The sequence below is a fragment of the Neopsephotus bourkii genome, unplaced genomic scaffold (assembly GCF_033783945.1).
Source record: "Neopsephotus bourkii isolate Nb327-2 ecotype Australia unplaced genomic scaffold, CSIRO-AGI_Nbou_v1 NB_479, whole genome shotgun sequence".
NCBI classification, from domain to species: domain Eukaryota; kingdom Metazoa; phylum Chordata; class Aves; order Psittaciformes; family Psittacidae; genus Neopsephotus; species Neopsephotus bourkii.
The window spans coordinates 1,824,519-1,840,287 of record NW_026900980.1 but is presented as its reverse complement, the minus strand read 5'-3'; the positions used below and the strand labels follow the sequence as shown (position 1 = coordinate 1,840,287).

General features: G+C 41.8%; 1 protein-coding gene across 3 annotated transcripts in view; it reads right to left on the bottom strand.

Moving 5' to 3' along the window:
- Positions 1-15,769, bottom strand: part of CALCR (calcitonin receptor) — a 169,035-nt gene that overhangs the window by 16,103 nt on the left and 137,163 nt on the right. For all 3 annotated transcript variants that reach the window (XM_061350087.1, XM_061350088.1, XM_061350089.1), the window contains one exon: positions 4,135-4,288. In XM_061350087.1, the coding sequence (XP_061206071.1) occupies positions 4,135-4,288 (154 nt within the window). The remainder of the gene's footprint in view (positions 1-4,134; positions 4,289-15,769) is intronic.

Below are 15,769 nucleotides of genomic sequence, written 5' to 3'. Positions count from 1 at the left end.
GAAGGAAGTTTAAGGCAGGCCAAAAGGATAAGCAAAGCCCTCAGGCTGTGTTCTCCTGGGGTGTCACACAAAGCTGCTGCCAGGCTCCCCTGCACTGCTGCAACTAGTGCAGCAGAGAGAGGTGTGAGCAGCCAGTGTGGGAAGGATGCAGAGATCATTCAGTTCTCAGCAGAGTATTCCCTTGGGAAACCAGAGACCCTAGTTAGAAGCACGTAAATTACTATTGAGCAAGAGAGAGGCACATTATCTGACATGCCAGATTATGGAGCAATAAACAACAGTGAGGAGCAGCTCTTTTGGAGCCTAAGGCAAGACAAAATGTTTGGAGCCAGGTTTTCTGGGGATGGGGATTTGTGACATATTCTGCAGCTTCTTAGCCTCTGTGTAGCCAGGCCCACCCCATGCAGCTTTATCTCAGCAGGGAGAAGAGCTGTAGATACCATAAATCGAGATCCCCTGAATTATCTGTGAAGCCCCAGGGGAGGCCACTGATCTGACAGGCAGCTGATAGGAGCAAATTTGCACTGTGCCAGAGGCTTGGGAATGTGCTATGTTAACAAACTGAAAGCCTCAAATTCTTATTTCCAGCCTGACACTAAGTGACAATCTGGTCCGCTGCTGTCCATCTTCCTTCAGCTTGCTTGTATGTTGTGTCCCTCTCCAACAGGGTATAAACCTGGAACTGGGGAGTCTGCATGATACTGTATGAAGTTTGTGCAATGCTGCACATACAGACAGCTGACCAGTGGGGAGGTAACGTACTGCCTTGTCTGTTCTGGAAGAGAGCTTTGTGGACATCTTTGGTGATACTTCTGCCTTTCCCTATGAACCATGAACATTTTCCCTGAGCTTTGGGCATTCTACAATTATAAATATAAATGTGTGAAAAAGTGATACCTTTATTAGTCACAGAGTGAAGAACATGGCTGCTTGTTTCTTCAGCTGTTAAGTGATTTCATAAACACTTTTAGAAGAGACAGAGAATCCTTAGCCAAAATCTGGGGGAGTCTAATATCAGAACACAGGCGAGCTAATGCAGGAGTGAGAATACAGTCAAAAAAGTATGTAAATAGGACACTGTGATGTCTCCAGGTATCTTTGAGCAGCAGCTACTTTACTGCCAAAAAAGGTTCTTACTGCAGTGTACCTTGTGAGGACAATGCAGCTGTGGGAGAACAAAGTGGACTGCCTTCTCCTTTATATATTGTTAGATGATTGCTTGGCCCCTTGGCTGCAGAACGCCTTTTTATGGGGGTGATGATGCAGAACTAAAAGCTCAGAACAGAATGAAAGGAGCTTCCAGGCTCAGGGTGAGTTTATGGGATTGACAGTTTGAGAAAATCCTTTTCATTTGGAAATGGAGCAAGTCTGGGCCAGCTTTGTTGACAGACAGATTGAAGTGCAATTTTTAAGGGGCTTTTCTGTAACAGCAAAAATACTTCATCTGAAAGCTCTGGCATGGAGTTTCACGAGTAGTATGCCCCACATGATGCCAAGGGACCTTTTCTCTTCTGCTAAACGCATTAGCCTAGAATATTTGGCTCAACAAACTCACAAGCAAATCTTAAGATGCAACGGAAAGTTTTCATTAGTCAGTTATGGGGTAAGAAGCTCATGACTGTCTACAGCTGATATTTCCAGCTACAGGCTGGATGTGCGCTTGTAGTGCTAGATGTGCTCTGCTCTTGTAAAGGGCCAAAAGGCAGAGTTAATGAGAAGTGGAGCACCCAGGTCTGTTGGGTCTTGGTGGCATAACATGTATGGCTCCAGGGGTCCCACCAACACATGATGAGCAAAGAGTAAAGTAGAAAAGGTCTTATCCCAGTCATCCCAGGAAAGGTATGGCATACCTATCGCTTTAGGTCAATGCCAGGTCCTTTATGACACAAACTGGCAACTGTGTTTACTTGTATTACCAGTTGAACTTGGAAGGCATTCTGTTTCAGCACTGTCCAAGTAAATAACTCCTTTTTCACTTTGTGTGGATGAGGCTGCCTGAAGCAGCAAGAGTGGACTGTAGCTGGATGCATAAATTTGATACTGCTTTCTTGCTCTGCAAAAGGGTGATTTCCTGACCCAGTGAAACTATAACAAATAAGAAATGACATCCTCAGCAGCACTTCCCAGCAAAGGGGTCACCTGAAGGCATCGGCATTGATATACATCTGCCCATGTCAGATTCTATTCAATCATCTCAAACCTTTTTAGAAATCTTTTACACTTGCTCAGACTTCTATTTTTCTTATAAAGATATTTTACAAAAGTCATTAGTTATTTTTCCAAATAAATCTAGATGCTCTTGCACAGGGACTAGTTATAAGAATGAATAATGAGTAACTTCATCTTGTGTTGTACATTTGCTGATCTTTCAAATTGCAATTCAGAGCACAACCTGCTCTGGTTTCTCTGCACTGTTCTTTGGAGAAATGTGTCTCTCCCCATTGATTAACATAGCTGGATGTTGAAAGTCAGACTGCGTGATGACTGCTTCTGGAATCAGTGGAATTACACTGATTTATGCAAGCTTAACGGGTGGCCAGATAGTCTTGGCTAGATCATTTTACTATTAATGATTCCTACTTTAGTTATGACATACTAATGATTACCTTTTTTTGCGTAGTACTCATCTAGTTTAACGAAAAAGGCTGCTGGCTTCATAGCCAAGAGTTGTGTCCATTTTTATTAACTTTTTCCTTCTCAAGATATATTCATCCTATTACCACTGTCACCATCCTATTTATTTTCTGGGCAGTGCTCCAGATACTAATGAGTTTCTTACCACATAACTTCACTGAATTACCCACCATGATGCTAGTGCCATTCTCAGCAACATTATAGCTAGCTCATGAGCTTTCATGGCAGCCTAGCTGTCCCAGTTGCATTAAATGGCACTGCCTAAATTGAATGTCACCTGAGAAAAATATGTTTATGACTATTTTCCTCTTGCATAATTGGATATAAAATGACACTATTTTGGGAAGGCTTATGTTGCAAGACATGAAAATGGGAAAAGCTTTATTTGGAAAGAAACATTTTAAATGACTCCTGACATAGGGCTGCCATTTCAAAAACAGAGCCCTATCTGACATTGTATATCCAAATATTCTGAACTATGAAAACCTTATGACAGTACAGTTGGCTGCTCAAAGAGGGCTCAGCTATTTAGATTGACAAAGTCCAAAAACTTTGACTCAATTTAAGGTTCTTCAGGAATGTTATCTTCATTTAAGAGTTGATGATGCTCCATGTACTTCTAATTTCAAAAGCCCAAGAGGTTCTTCGCAGAAAAGATTCACTCTTATAGGAAAAAAGAGTGCATAATGGCATTCTGATTAAAAAAATAGTTCTTACATGCCTTAGAACAATCCATATAAACTAGAATATCATGCCGATTTTCTAGGTATCTAATGTAGGTATCCAGAAAGCACGAAGTCTTGTACCATAAGAGGCAAGTAAGTTACCAGGCTCTTATATGAAAATTCAAACAGGGGAAGAACCTCTTACTTAGGACCTGATATTGGATGCCTAATTAGTGGTTGAAGTCAGAGTTTTGAAGTTCTTCAGAACACTCAGAACTGGGTCATTTTGCTCTGACTGAATTAATTCCTAATTTTTCTCTGTTTAAGCAGTAGGGCTACTTCTTATTTTCCTGCTGTTAACGAAATAATGCTGAGCAAGTATAACACCTCCAAAGAGGATGGAAAATAAAGAGTAAATTCTTTCTGCTTCAGACTGCAATTGCAAGAGATGAATAATAGTGAACTATTTGAAGTGCTGTGGATAGGTACCATATTAATATTTCTCCACATAAAGTGACAAAAATACGTAACTTCTGTTCAGAAAAGAGATATGTTTGGATAGAAATCTATTTGTCTCCCAAAGCTTTGTTTAACAAAACTTAAAACATTTCTTTCAGCCAATCCCAAGATGGTTCAAATAATAGATACCAACTCCTGCTGATTTTTCCAAGTCTCTAGGCCCACCCAAATAAATGAACTCAACTGTAGGACCCAAGAACTCAATCATAAGCTATGAACTAGTGGTGTACATACAACGATTTAGTTGCCTAAGTACTAGGAGAATTCAAACATGTGAAATAATTAACCATCTTGCTACGAATTATATCATACATACCCCAGCCCAGGAGGTAATACCAGTGCAAACGCTGCTCCTCAGCAAACACTGCCACCACAATCAGTGTGTGAAGATAAATGCCTTCGCAGAGCATCCAGAAGTAGTTGCAGCCCAACATGTACTGATGAAAGAATTGCAGGACTTTGCAGCTTACCTGTCAGACAAATGAGATAATGTCACACACCTGCCAGCATTTTGTATTTAAGCAGGCAAAGACAAATGTTACTGCTAGGAAGGTAAGTGGAACAAAAATCTCCAGCTCTTGCTAGGTTTGTTCAGCACCTATCAGTGACAGGGACTTTAAACTTTTATAAATGAAGTAGATGGAACAAACAGCTCTCACAAGGTAAGATAGAAAAAAAATTATGCTAACAGCACTCCAAAAAGTACCACATAACAGAAAATCCCCTTCAGATGTCAGTAAACTGATGTTTTTTAGAAACCAAAACAAACAAGTTGTTCTTGATGTGCAAGAAAGGCTGTGAAGAAGATAGCAACTTAGAGTTCCAGTTTGAGTGATTTCTTTTATTTTTGATTGAACTTTTCTAAGGTTTGTTCAGCTCTCCCATCTCAGCCAGGGTTACTTACTCTGTAAATTGTACCCAGCTCTGAACATACTCCTTTGTGAAAGGCAAATGCTGTTGGCAATGGAGATTTTTTTTCTAGGGTACCAGGGATACTGGCTTTGCCTCTTCATGAGAAGACAGCTTTATCTTATCCAAATAGCAAAGCAACACAGCTAAATGGAGCTGGTGAAGTTGGGAAGTGGCTCCCACCCGCAGTTCAGGTGAAGTTGCAGACATGCACCTTGAAAGAGACTGGCTTCAAAATGCTGGGAAGTGGTGAGCAGATGGTGGAGGGGAGTGTGCTGTGTCCACCACTAGTGAGTAAGTGGGGGGCAATGCCATTTCTCTTCTGAGAGGATCTCATGTCCATCCACCTCCTCAGAGAGTGCAATGAGGTCATCCACATGGGCTTCTAAGCAACCAGCACCAAGTAAGGCCAGGAGGAATGGGAGGGCTTTGCTGTGCCAGCACTGACCCACTGTCCCTGGGGAAGCACCATATGCTACATGGGAATCTGAAGTCACAGAAATGACGGCAAAGTGACAATCATCGTTTGTGGCCACAGAAAAATACACTTTTCCCTGAACTTCTGCAGGTATTTCCAGATGACCAACTGGGCTGTACTGAGATCACTTTAGGATTTATTTCTCTCTTTAAAATGACATTTTGGCAGGTCAGCAGGTAGAGGACTGGTTGTTCTGCATCTGTCTGGACTGTCCCCTGAACCAGAAAAGCTTATTAGACATCCAGTGAAACACCTCCTGTTGCTGATAAACATTCCCAAAGCAACTGCTCAAACGTGTGTTTATTCTGTTTCAGTATTTGGGGCGCAGCTTGGTGCTCATGAAAATATAGGATTATTGATAAGTTAGGATATTGGATTCTGACAGGATTAACTTGAAGGACTGATTTTTATTTTTGGCAATTCATTTTTTCTCCTCACCACACACGGCAGAGCGGACAGTCACATCTTTTTTCCACAGTGTCTGAACAGTTCTTATAAACTGTGCCCAAGAAGGGCTGTAGAGTGGTTTGAGAAGGTTAAAAAAAAAAAGGAAGAAGTATTCACTCCTTCTTCTGTTGTCAGGTGTGTTCATTAAGGTTCTTAAATTATCCTTGGACTGTTTTTCACAGGTCTGGGTCAATGTGATTTTTGCCTTGTTCTCTCGCCCATACTCAATGTAGCCTCTCAGCTGGTGGTTGGCCTTTCTCCCTTCCTCCCTTATTAATCACCCATCCCCGCAAGGGCTGCTTTGACCCAAAGGCACTTGCAAAAGGCTGCGCACACTTTCAGGTGGCACCACCCCTGACATCAGCCAGCTACCCCAGACTCTAAAAGTCAGCAAAAATTATGAGGCATCACAGCAGTTTTCCAGACAGGTTTGATAAAATCCACCGAGTCCCGGTTTGGGCAGGGCCAGCCCCATGCTCCCACTATGAGGATCTGCAAGGAGGAGCTGCAGGTCAGCGGGCTGACCTGAAAGCTTAAGGCTTAATTTCCTGTGGGAGTGATGTGGGGTGCTTGCACATTGCATGCAGGCTGATCCTGCTTGGGCTAGTGCCAAAGTTACCCAGCTTTTCATCCAGCCACTGGGGCTCTGGGCATGGTCTTGTACTACAGCCAGGCAGCTGGAGGGGAGCAGAGCACAGCCATTAAGTTCTGCAACAAAATCACGGCATCATAGAATGGTTTCAGTTGGAAGAGACCTTAAAGATCATCTAGTTCCAACCCTCAACTGGTGTCTCCCCGGGGCACACCAATCCATGGTATGTTTTCATACCTCACCTCTCATTTCAACTTAATGCTTTCACCATTTCACATTGCTGAACTGAAAGAGAGATGACTACAGAGTATCCTTACTTGCCTGACAGCTGTTTGCATTGTTCACTGGCTCTCTGAGCAGAGACTGATCAAACATACCTTCCATTTGAACTAAGCCAGTCTTTGCTGCAACTTTTATTTGTAGCTCAAACAAAGGCATGCATAGAAAGCACACTGCCTGAGAACTACATACCTAAATTCATTTGCTTTATTTCCCAACATTTCTTCCTTTCCTGTACCCTCCATGTGAACTATTACTTGTGGCTTTAAAAATGAAATCATATACCTATCTTTTAGAGTAACGGCCATGCAGATAGCTTATGACACTTCTGATGAATTTAATCACTTCCTACGCAGTAAGTTAAAGAAGTAAGAATACCATTGGCAAAGCATGAAGGATGGGAGTGATTAGTACTTAGATCCATAATCACATTAATTTGAGAATGAATCTGATAAAATTAGCATAAAGAGTTTAAGCACAATTGAGATGTTTTAATGCACTGAGACGAATTATGTTAAATTCATATTAGTCAAACTACAGAAAAAATAAGTCTTTGCTTTCAATAAGCTAACAAATGCAGCACATTCCATTTGTGGATGAAAGTGACACAGTGGAAATATTTTACTACAATAAAAAGAGAGTGTTTTTCTTAGATCAGAGCAGGTAAAAGAGAAGAATCTGTTTCTACTGAGAACTGGATTAATGCATCGTATAAATAAAACATGAAAAAATGTAACCAACATCTCTGTGTACGTTAGTCTTAGCTGGGAAAACTGCAGGACCAGTGAATTTTACGAAATGCTTATTCTTATGGAAACAAGTGAAATAAAACTGCAAAATTATACAGAAGCAAATTTTCTACCACTTCCATGCTTGACAACTGACTGTTAACTTTGAGCTAAAAAACATGTCCAGGTTTTGTCTTTTGCTGAAGTAAAACATATTTTGTTGCAAGTTGTTTGAGTAAGAGGCTCTGTCCTTGTTGTGTCTTGTATGATAACGCAGCAGAGTCAAATCCTGGACTCGAAGGATTATCACAGCACCTTCACACTACAGAGAGTAAAATGTGAAGAGTTCTCAGTCTATAGCTGTGCAGATGACTGAAGCTAGTGGGTTTTCACTCCCAAGCAAGGCAGACTGAGGAAATAGCTCGTCCTTTCTAGTTAGCCCAGTAACTGTAACTTAGGCTGGTGTGCCCCTGTCTCCCAAACAGGAATAAAGAAATGCTCCTCTTTTTGAGAGACTGGAGACAGATATCATTCACTGCACAGGTTGATGGATATGCAGCAAAGGAAAGATACAAGGAAAGCCCCAAAAGCTAGGCAACCACCTAAGGGAGAAGCTCCTTTGTGGTTCCAGGAGGATGGCCAAGAATGAGCCCTTTTTTGGCAGAATGCAGCTTGACAAGAAACACAATCTGTGCCCAAAGAGACTGCTTCCTGCTACTTGTTCTCATCACACTGATGAACACAAAAGCTGAGGGAAGTTCTTTACAGATCTGCAGAACAGCACCAAAGAAAAAAAAAATTTCCTTTATTGATAACTTTTTGACAACTTTCCTTCCTCATCAAAGCAACCTGCAATGGCCCTAAATACTGTCTAACTGCTCAGGGGCAAAATGAGTAAATAGGAATATGGATAGTCATACTCTTCCTGCAAATCTTGCTAGGAGTCGTGTAACTCTTGCAAACACCTCAACTGCAGTATGTAATGAGAGCACTTCAAAAGGATGCTGGAACCATTTCACAGAGAAGAAATAAAATAATTTATTCTCCTTTTACAAGAAGGAGCTAGAACAGGTGTCTATGATGTTTTGCAGGATATTTTGGCATATTACAAACACTGTTAATGTTCCAATCCTATCAAAGGACTCCCAAAGGTCTATCCGCCTACACAGAACCCTGCAATTGTGTAGTAATGGAATTGGCATGCTTGGCTAACCCAGCAGCTTCTCATAACATGTAGTTGTCATTTCCCTCTCTCCTTGGTTATCAGTTAATAGATTACGGACAGGAAGCTGCAGCATTAATTACCATCACTACCCTCTAGGGCAAATCAAAATAAAACACTCTGACTACATAAAACCCAGAATACAATCTTCAACCATAATAACAAAATCTAATGTGAAATAAACTGCTAATTGTTTTTGAGCAGGTCTTCCTAGTAATTCAGAGTAAAAGGACTGACTCTGTTTTGGTATAGGAAAGTTATAGAGATACCTGCGTCTCCTCATTCCTGTGATGCTTTGGCTGAAGGACACAGGCTGGGAAGTTAGGGGTCTGTGTTTTACACCAGCCTGCCCTATGGAAAGCAAGGATGGGCTAGCCCCCTTGTGTGTGTAACACAACCTCTCTTTTCAGATGCTTGCTATCCATTGAAATGCCCCCTGACTGACATTTCAAATAAATTATTAAAGAGTAGACCAACCAGTGTTACTGATTTTAAACCAAGCCAGCTATATGGGCCACCTCTTCAGCTGTTCACTTGTTTGTTTAAAAGGAAATAAACATATTCGACCGTATTAGCCTGGCTCGTCTTCACTTTTGTGAACCTTCCCAGTTCACAGCAGTGAAGGACCCTCCTCGAGGAGAGTTTGTACTGCTTGCCACAGAAGGCAGACATGATTTATTCAAATCCAGTTTGAAGGCAATACAATATAGTCTCAGATATTCTAGCATTTTTAAGGAATAGCATAAAGTTTGATTATGGATCTACCTTACATGCTTGCTTGTTTGTTTTTCTGGCTATTAGAGCATTATTCTATGAAAATATTCTTAAATTCCAAGTATCCGCATGTTGCACAAATAAGCAATAAAAGGATTTTCTAAAGCAAGGCAGTGCTAAGTATTGTAGCTGTAAATCACTGGCTATCAGAACTTCATACCATTATATAATATATCTACTATGAGTCATCCATTAAATTGTGTTCCAGTCAGAAATCTGGCACACAGGGGCTCGGGCCATGATTAATGTTTTAATATACTTTTAAACCATTTACAGAACAAAATGTACACAGTTGCTTAGAGGGATCCTAGGTTTTGTGTTACAAGAAAGCAAAATATGAAATTTAACAATGGGGGATATTTTTAACAGCATCTGTGTTCATGTCTATGCTACAGCAAAGCAGCCAACCCAGAATTAGGCATTCTGGACAGGAATTAATAGGAATACATCCACACATCGTTGGGTCCCAGCTGCTGTAGCAATTGCTTTCCCTGGGCTGTAGCTTTGCACTCTGCAGGGTGCTGTGCTGGGCTGTGCTCCCTGGCACATCCAGGGAGGATGTGCCAGAACTATCAGCATGCTCCGGCCTTTGGCTCCTTTCCCATGGTGTGCACCATGGCAAGCAAGCTTCACACTGCCTCATCATGCCCAATGCATGTTGTCAGCTTGGTTTCTGAGGGATGAAGCTTCTCAGGAAGGATCGTAAGTATGAGCTCCACTGATGGAGCAGGGCAGAGAGGCTATCAGAGAGGGACGCAGAGGAGGAGTAAACGGGGGCAACCTGGGTGGTCTAAGAAAATCGTACAAGGAACTATTTGACCTGCTGCTCGTTTGGACTCAAAATGGAGTCAGAGTGCTAAGAAGATCTGCTGCCATCTTCTTCTAGTGGTGGGAGGTAATCCACAATAAAAAGGGGTAAGAACTTCAGTTATTCCAGGCACCTCTCCTCCACTATCACACCTGAGCAAGAATCACGGGACACAAGACAGAGGTTACTCAAATATAGATTCATGCAGGGCCTGGGCTGATTTTACAGTCATACCTGAGCACTGGGCATGTTGTTGCACCCTTAGCCAGGCTAGTTTAAGCCAACATGGAGTGTACTTATGGTTACATCTGGGGTATAAGATCTAGACCTGCAAACGTGTTTCCTAAGGACTTGCTACACATATAGTTTTGATAACATGGATACAACCACTCCATTATTCATTTAAATGCTCTGCAATGTATGCCTGTGATTTGTGAGATTAAATATAGACTCCTAAATTGTCCCTTGTGTAGTCAATAGAGGTGATGGAGATTAAAGCAAAACTTACCTCATCCTAAGGAGGTACCTAAAATAAGTCAGATGGATAGTGCCCTGAATGTGCCTTTGTCTAACTTTAGCTGTGAAAAGAGCACGGGGCCACTAGCTTAGCTGTGTGTATCTACAAAACAGGTGTAAGACCTTAAATGCCTGTGGGTGTTTTAACTCTCTAGAAGCACTCAGAATTTGCTCCAGTGCCTTTCTTGCGGCAATCTGCTGGCGGGGGGGTGGGTGGGGGTGGGGGTGGGGGTGGGCGCCAATCATTTGAAGGATGTTGGGCCAAGGGGACGCTAGGAAATTCAGAAAACATTCAGTTTGGTGTATGTAACATAAGCCATTTAGAGGTGAAATGGTGAGGAAAGGAGCTTAGTTATTCAATAGATGACCTGTTATTGGTTGATAACTCAATCTGACAACTAAAGCTAAAGACCATGTACATAATTAGCCCAAGCCTCTTAATTCTTAATTTCTGCTGACAGCCATTACTGTTTCTTCTACATACTCTTACCCCATGTGTTTAGCTGTCATCTGTAAGGACATTTTGATGCTCTTTCATTTATTTCTCTGCTGTTTCTGGCTACTTCTGTTTGGCCTTAAATACTTCCAAGAGGAGTAGGGTGGCTGGGTCATGACTAAAAATGGGCTATAAGTCTGCCCAGCAGTCACCAAAGGGAAATGAAATAGCATAACTGACATTCTTCTCACCTAACCTGGATGTCTGACTACATGGTACAGATGTGTGGATTGAAGTAGTCCCTGGTGAGGAATGACCCCTCTGCTTTTAGTACACCTGACCTGTTTTAGCCACCTGAATTAGAGCAAGGCAAATGACCTCTTGGACTCAAGACACAGCTGCCTGCACTTGCAGCTATGCCATTTAATCAAGTACATCCCACTGACAAAAATAACTGTGGCTGCACAATATCAAGGACAGTATCATGGTCTGGAAGCATGATGGTACTGTCCTGAAGGGAACATTTTGGAAAATCTACTTTCTGTCTAATTCAGATTCAAATTTCTCACATTTTAGGTAGACACTTTTAAAGGCACATGGTAAGGAAAACTTGGAGAGGAACCTCAAGTTCCATTTGAATTATCTTGAATTATTAGTTGCTTCTAAAACTACAAGGCAGGTTTCCAAACACAACTACTTTATATTCCCAGAGAAATATCAAAACCTAAGCTACTTAAATATGGGAGGCCTTGCGTAGAAATCACAAGAGCAGGAGGTCATTGGAAGATACCATGTCTGTACAGCGTAGCACAGCATCCACCAAAAAGTCAACTGCTAGCATTTGCACTTGTTGACCTGACATTTAAGAAGTTGCTACTTGACATTTTTCCCATGCCTGTGTTTTTAGTGGCTAATGACATAATCTGTTTACTTTTCAATCTCTCAGATGCTAGGAGACAGTGCAGACAGTAGAAATTTATGGTCACGCAGGTCCCACCCTGCATTTTTAGGTTATCTTCACTTTGTAATTACAAACCTTTCCCATCTTTTGAGGAAAACCAATAGGAAACATGCTAAAAAGCCTCAGTAAAGCATGGAGAACTGAATTCGTGTCAGAACTCAGTCAAGCACAGCTCCACACTGAAAAAGACTAACAGCCTTCCAGGGATCATTAGAGCTCAGTTCTGAGGGTCAAATGAGTATACCTTTCTCGAACAGCAGTCTGAAGGCATGTCATGGATTTCAGCAAATCTGGAGTGAATGCTCTCATTTTGCAGATACAGTCTGTGTGTGCTTTGCTATGACAACCTCATATAAAAACCCTGGTGGCTGCAAATGGCCACTGTGGCCAAACAGCAAAATTGCAGTCAATGACAGCAAGACTCATGTCATGCTGAGGTTTTGCTGATTCTGAAAACAGCTGCCCTGGGAATACTGACTTCTCACTGCCACATTGGCAGAGCTTCAGGATCCAGAGATGGCACAGGTGCTCAATGATTATGCAAAAAGAGAGGTTAAATCAGCCTTTTCACAGAGACATTTATTAGGTATTCAGCCTCCATCCCTGCTGGTCTTCCTAACCTGAGCAGAAAAGATGCAGCCTGAAAAACTGGTAGGACCTGATGCCTTCAACTTTGGGAAAACAGTGCATTTTGCAGTACAGAGTCCTTTCTAGAATCACATTTCTGGAGGAAACCGCACCTCACCTCCTAAATAAAAGGCTGTGTGTGGGGATCACACTGCCAAAACACCATCCAAAGGATCTGATAGAGGCTGGCTTATTCTGACATGATATACCTTGGGACTGCGCTACATGAAAGCTATCATCTCTTCATGATGCTGCAACAGTTTTGAGAAACCTGAGCCTACTATTAGTTACTGCTTTAAGAGAAGAACAAGCAACTGAAACATAGAGATATTTATTTTTCCTGGGAAAAGCGATGAGGAAGTCTGTCCCAAAATAAATACTTATTCTTAGACTCTTAAACCTTTGTTTTCCCCTCCTGGTGGCAGCTGTTAATTTGATGGTGCCTTCCCATTGAAAAAAGCAACCATAATACTCTTGTTGAGAAAGCTCAGACCTTTTTCAGAGATGGTGATTGACTGACTTCTTTGCAGCCCAGAGTCAATTGCTCCACAGAAAACACAAATACTCTTCTCAGAAGTGCCATTTATGATTGCTGTGAATTTTCTTTAATCATCCATACTTCATATTCTGGCCGTGGCACACCACACCAGATCAGCGAATCTGACACCACCGGGATTACACGGTGCTTTGTTTCCTCCATTACTCTGAGAGTTTTGAGAAAATAAACAAGTATATAAAGCCCTTGGGAAAAATGATGGGAATTACTGCTCTGTTTCATGCCATTTAGACTCTGAAAGATCTGTCCTAAAATGAATACAGATATTATTCCAGCCTGAAAATATGTGAGAATTTTTTGAATGTGTCTGGTTTTGAATTCACAATGTCCCTTAGTCTGCATTAATCTCTTTGAACCTAATGGGAGGGGGAAGACTTGATCCATCTTAGGATGTAAGAAGAGATTTTGATTTAAGACTTGATCCATCCTAGGATGCAAAAAGAGATTTTGATTTACCTCTGAATTACTGCAGTGTTATGCCAATGCAACCCAGTGATTTCAATGAGGGTAAAACTGGTGAGAGGGTGCCAGAACTGGAGAGCAAGAGATCCTGTCCTTGTGCATCCTGCACAATACCATGCACTTTCCTTATCCCTGCGGTTTAGTGCTGGACAAGACTGGTGAGAGGGAGTCTAGAGAGCAAATGGTGTTAAGAAGCAAAGGATCACGGCCTGAGAAATGCAATTCTGCTGATACTAGAAAAATGCAATGTGTCAGTTGATTTGTGGATGAAGGCACAGGCAGACAGAGCAGGAATTTCCCCTCCCGTTCACCTTCTGAGATGACCCTCTGTAGACACATGCACAACAGCTACTGTCCTTGCTTGCACCTCTCAGGCTCAGCTGTCACAGCAATGAACCTCAAAATGTAATACGATGTTTTTTAGTCCGGTTCAGAAATGCTTCTTTGTTGGGAAAGCTTCTTTCTAAATCTGAGCATTAGAACCAAGCCTTCCTGTTCTCCCTCTGTTTCAATGGAAGGATTCTGATGACTACATTGGTTCGTGTTTCAGAAGACAGTTTGTGAAGCCCCTGTCCTTGTACAGTGTTTGCTATGTCACAAAAGAACTTCTGCTACGGAAACACCTGCTCTTCTCTGCTTTACTGGTGACATCTAATGACAAGACAGGTAGTTCTCACAGACGACATGGGAGGGATAGGAGATGTCAGCTTGTCTTCATGCACCTGCTCAGGAAAAGGAAAACTAATGGAATTTGTGTATTTCTAGATGTCAAAAATTACTCTGGGGCATCTGCAAAGGCTGAAGCACAGCCTCAGTCCTTGGCTTGCAAATTGTCAATTAAAAGGTTAAGTCCACTCATCCATAACAGGCACTTTTGCTTCTTGTTTTACTTTGGAGCTGAATAAAAAAATGCCAGAATTTCATCACTGAACATAGCATGGTGAGACATGAAACTGGTGGAAAACCTTTGGCTGGAGACTAACTTTGGCCCTCAGAAAAACAAGCAATACAGAAAAGCAAGTAATACGTTTTATGCTCTCCAGGCCAACCTTGCTGAGCCAGTTTGTCCTAGTGAAGTCTATGCACAAATATAAACCTCAAATGCACAAAATTTGCACAATTTGTAAATTCACAAATACACATTGGGACCATCTTACCAAACCTTGCTCCTATACTAGAGGCAGGTATAGGCAGAAAGGCAGTGTTTTAGATGATAGTCAGTTGGACACTTCGTTAGATGAAGGGCTCATAGGGAAGATGACAACAGCTTTCACAAGAACACTGACCCTCTCCTAGTGTAAAAGATGATACACTATAGAAGACTCAGGAGACATGACTTCTAGGTATTGGCCAGTAATTCTGTGTTAGAAGTTTGGTCTCTGATTACTTCTGCATCTAGATGATACTCTAGAATTGCTTTGAATCATCTCTTTGGGGCTAAACTGGCTGCACAGGCCCTGTAAGTGATCCAGTGGGAGCAGGATGGAGGAACAGATGTGCTATGATGAAAGACCTTGGATATGCTTTGAGATTGACAGGAAAGCTCTGGAAATAGTTACATTAATAAAGAATCAGATTATTTAACAAGAATGGAGCCTCCTGAAGCGTTACCCTGAGCATAATACATGAAACAACTCCGATGATCAAAGTGCCCTTCTTCTTTGTGGAGCTCCACCTTTGTTGCTTCCAAAGGGGGCTGCACCAAAGAGACTGCTGGGACTACTAAAGGCAAACACAATAAGTCACATGGGGCAGCAGTTTTTCCATTTATCTTCACTGCTGTCATCTATGAGCCTCTTATTTCAGAAGAATATGTTTTAAAACCCCACAGGCTCTGCCAGGCTACATCGGAACTGAAAGCAACGAGAGATGAGAAAGTAACATTTATATGGTTAAAAGTCCTAAAACAGACACTATTCTTGAAATGCTGTGGATCTCTTTTGTTTTCTTGGCTCTCATTTCATTGCTATGCCTTTCAGAATAGCGGAGGTCACCAGTATCATAACCCCATAAATCACACTAAAAATCACAGTAACTACCCTTTATACACTCCTAATCTGCCCACAGACCTCAACATTTTATTTGTGCTGTTTTACTGTGATAGGGAGGAAAACCTAAGATACTTGGGCAGTCGTGGTTTCCACTTGAGTCTGTAA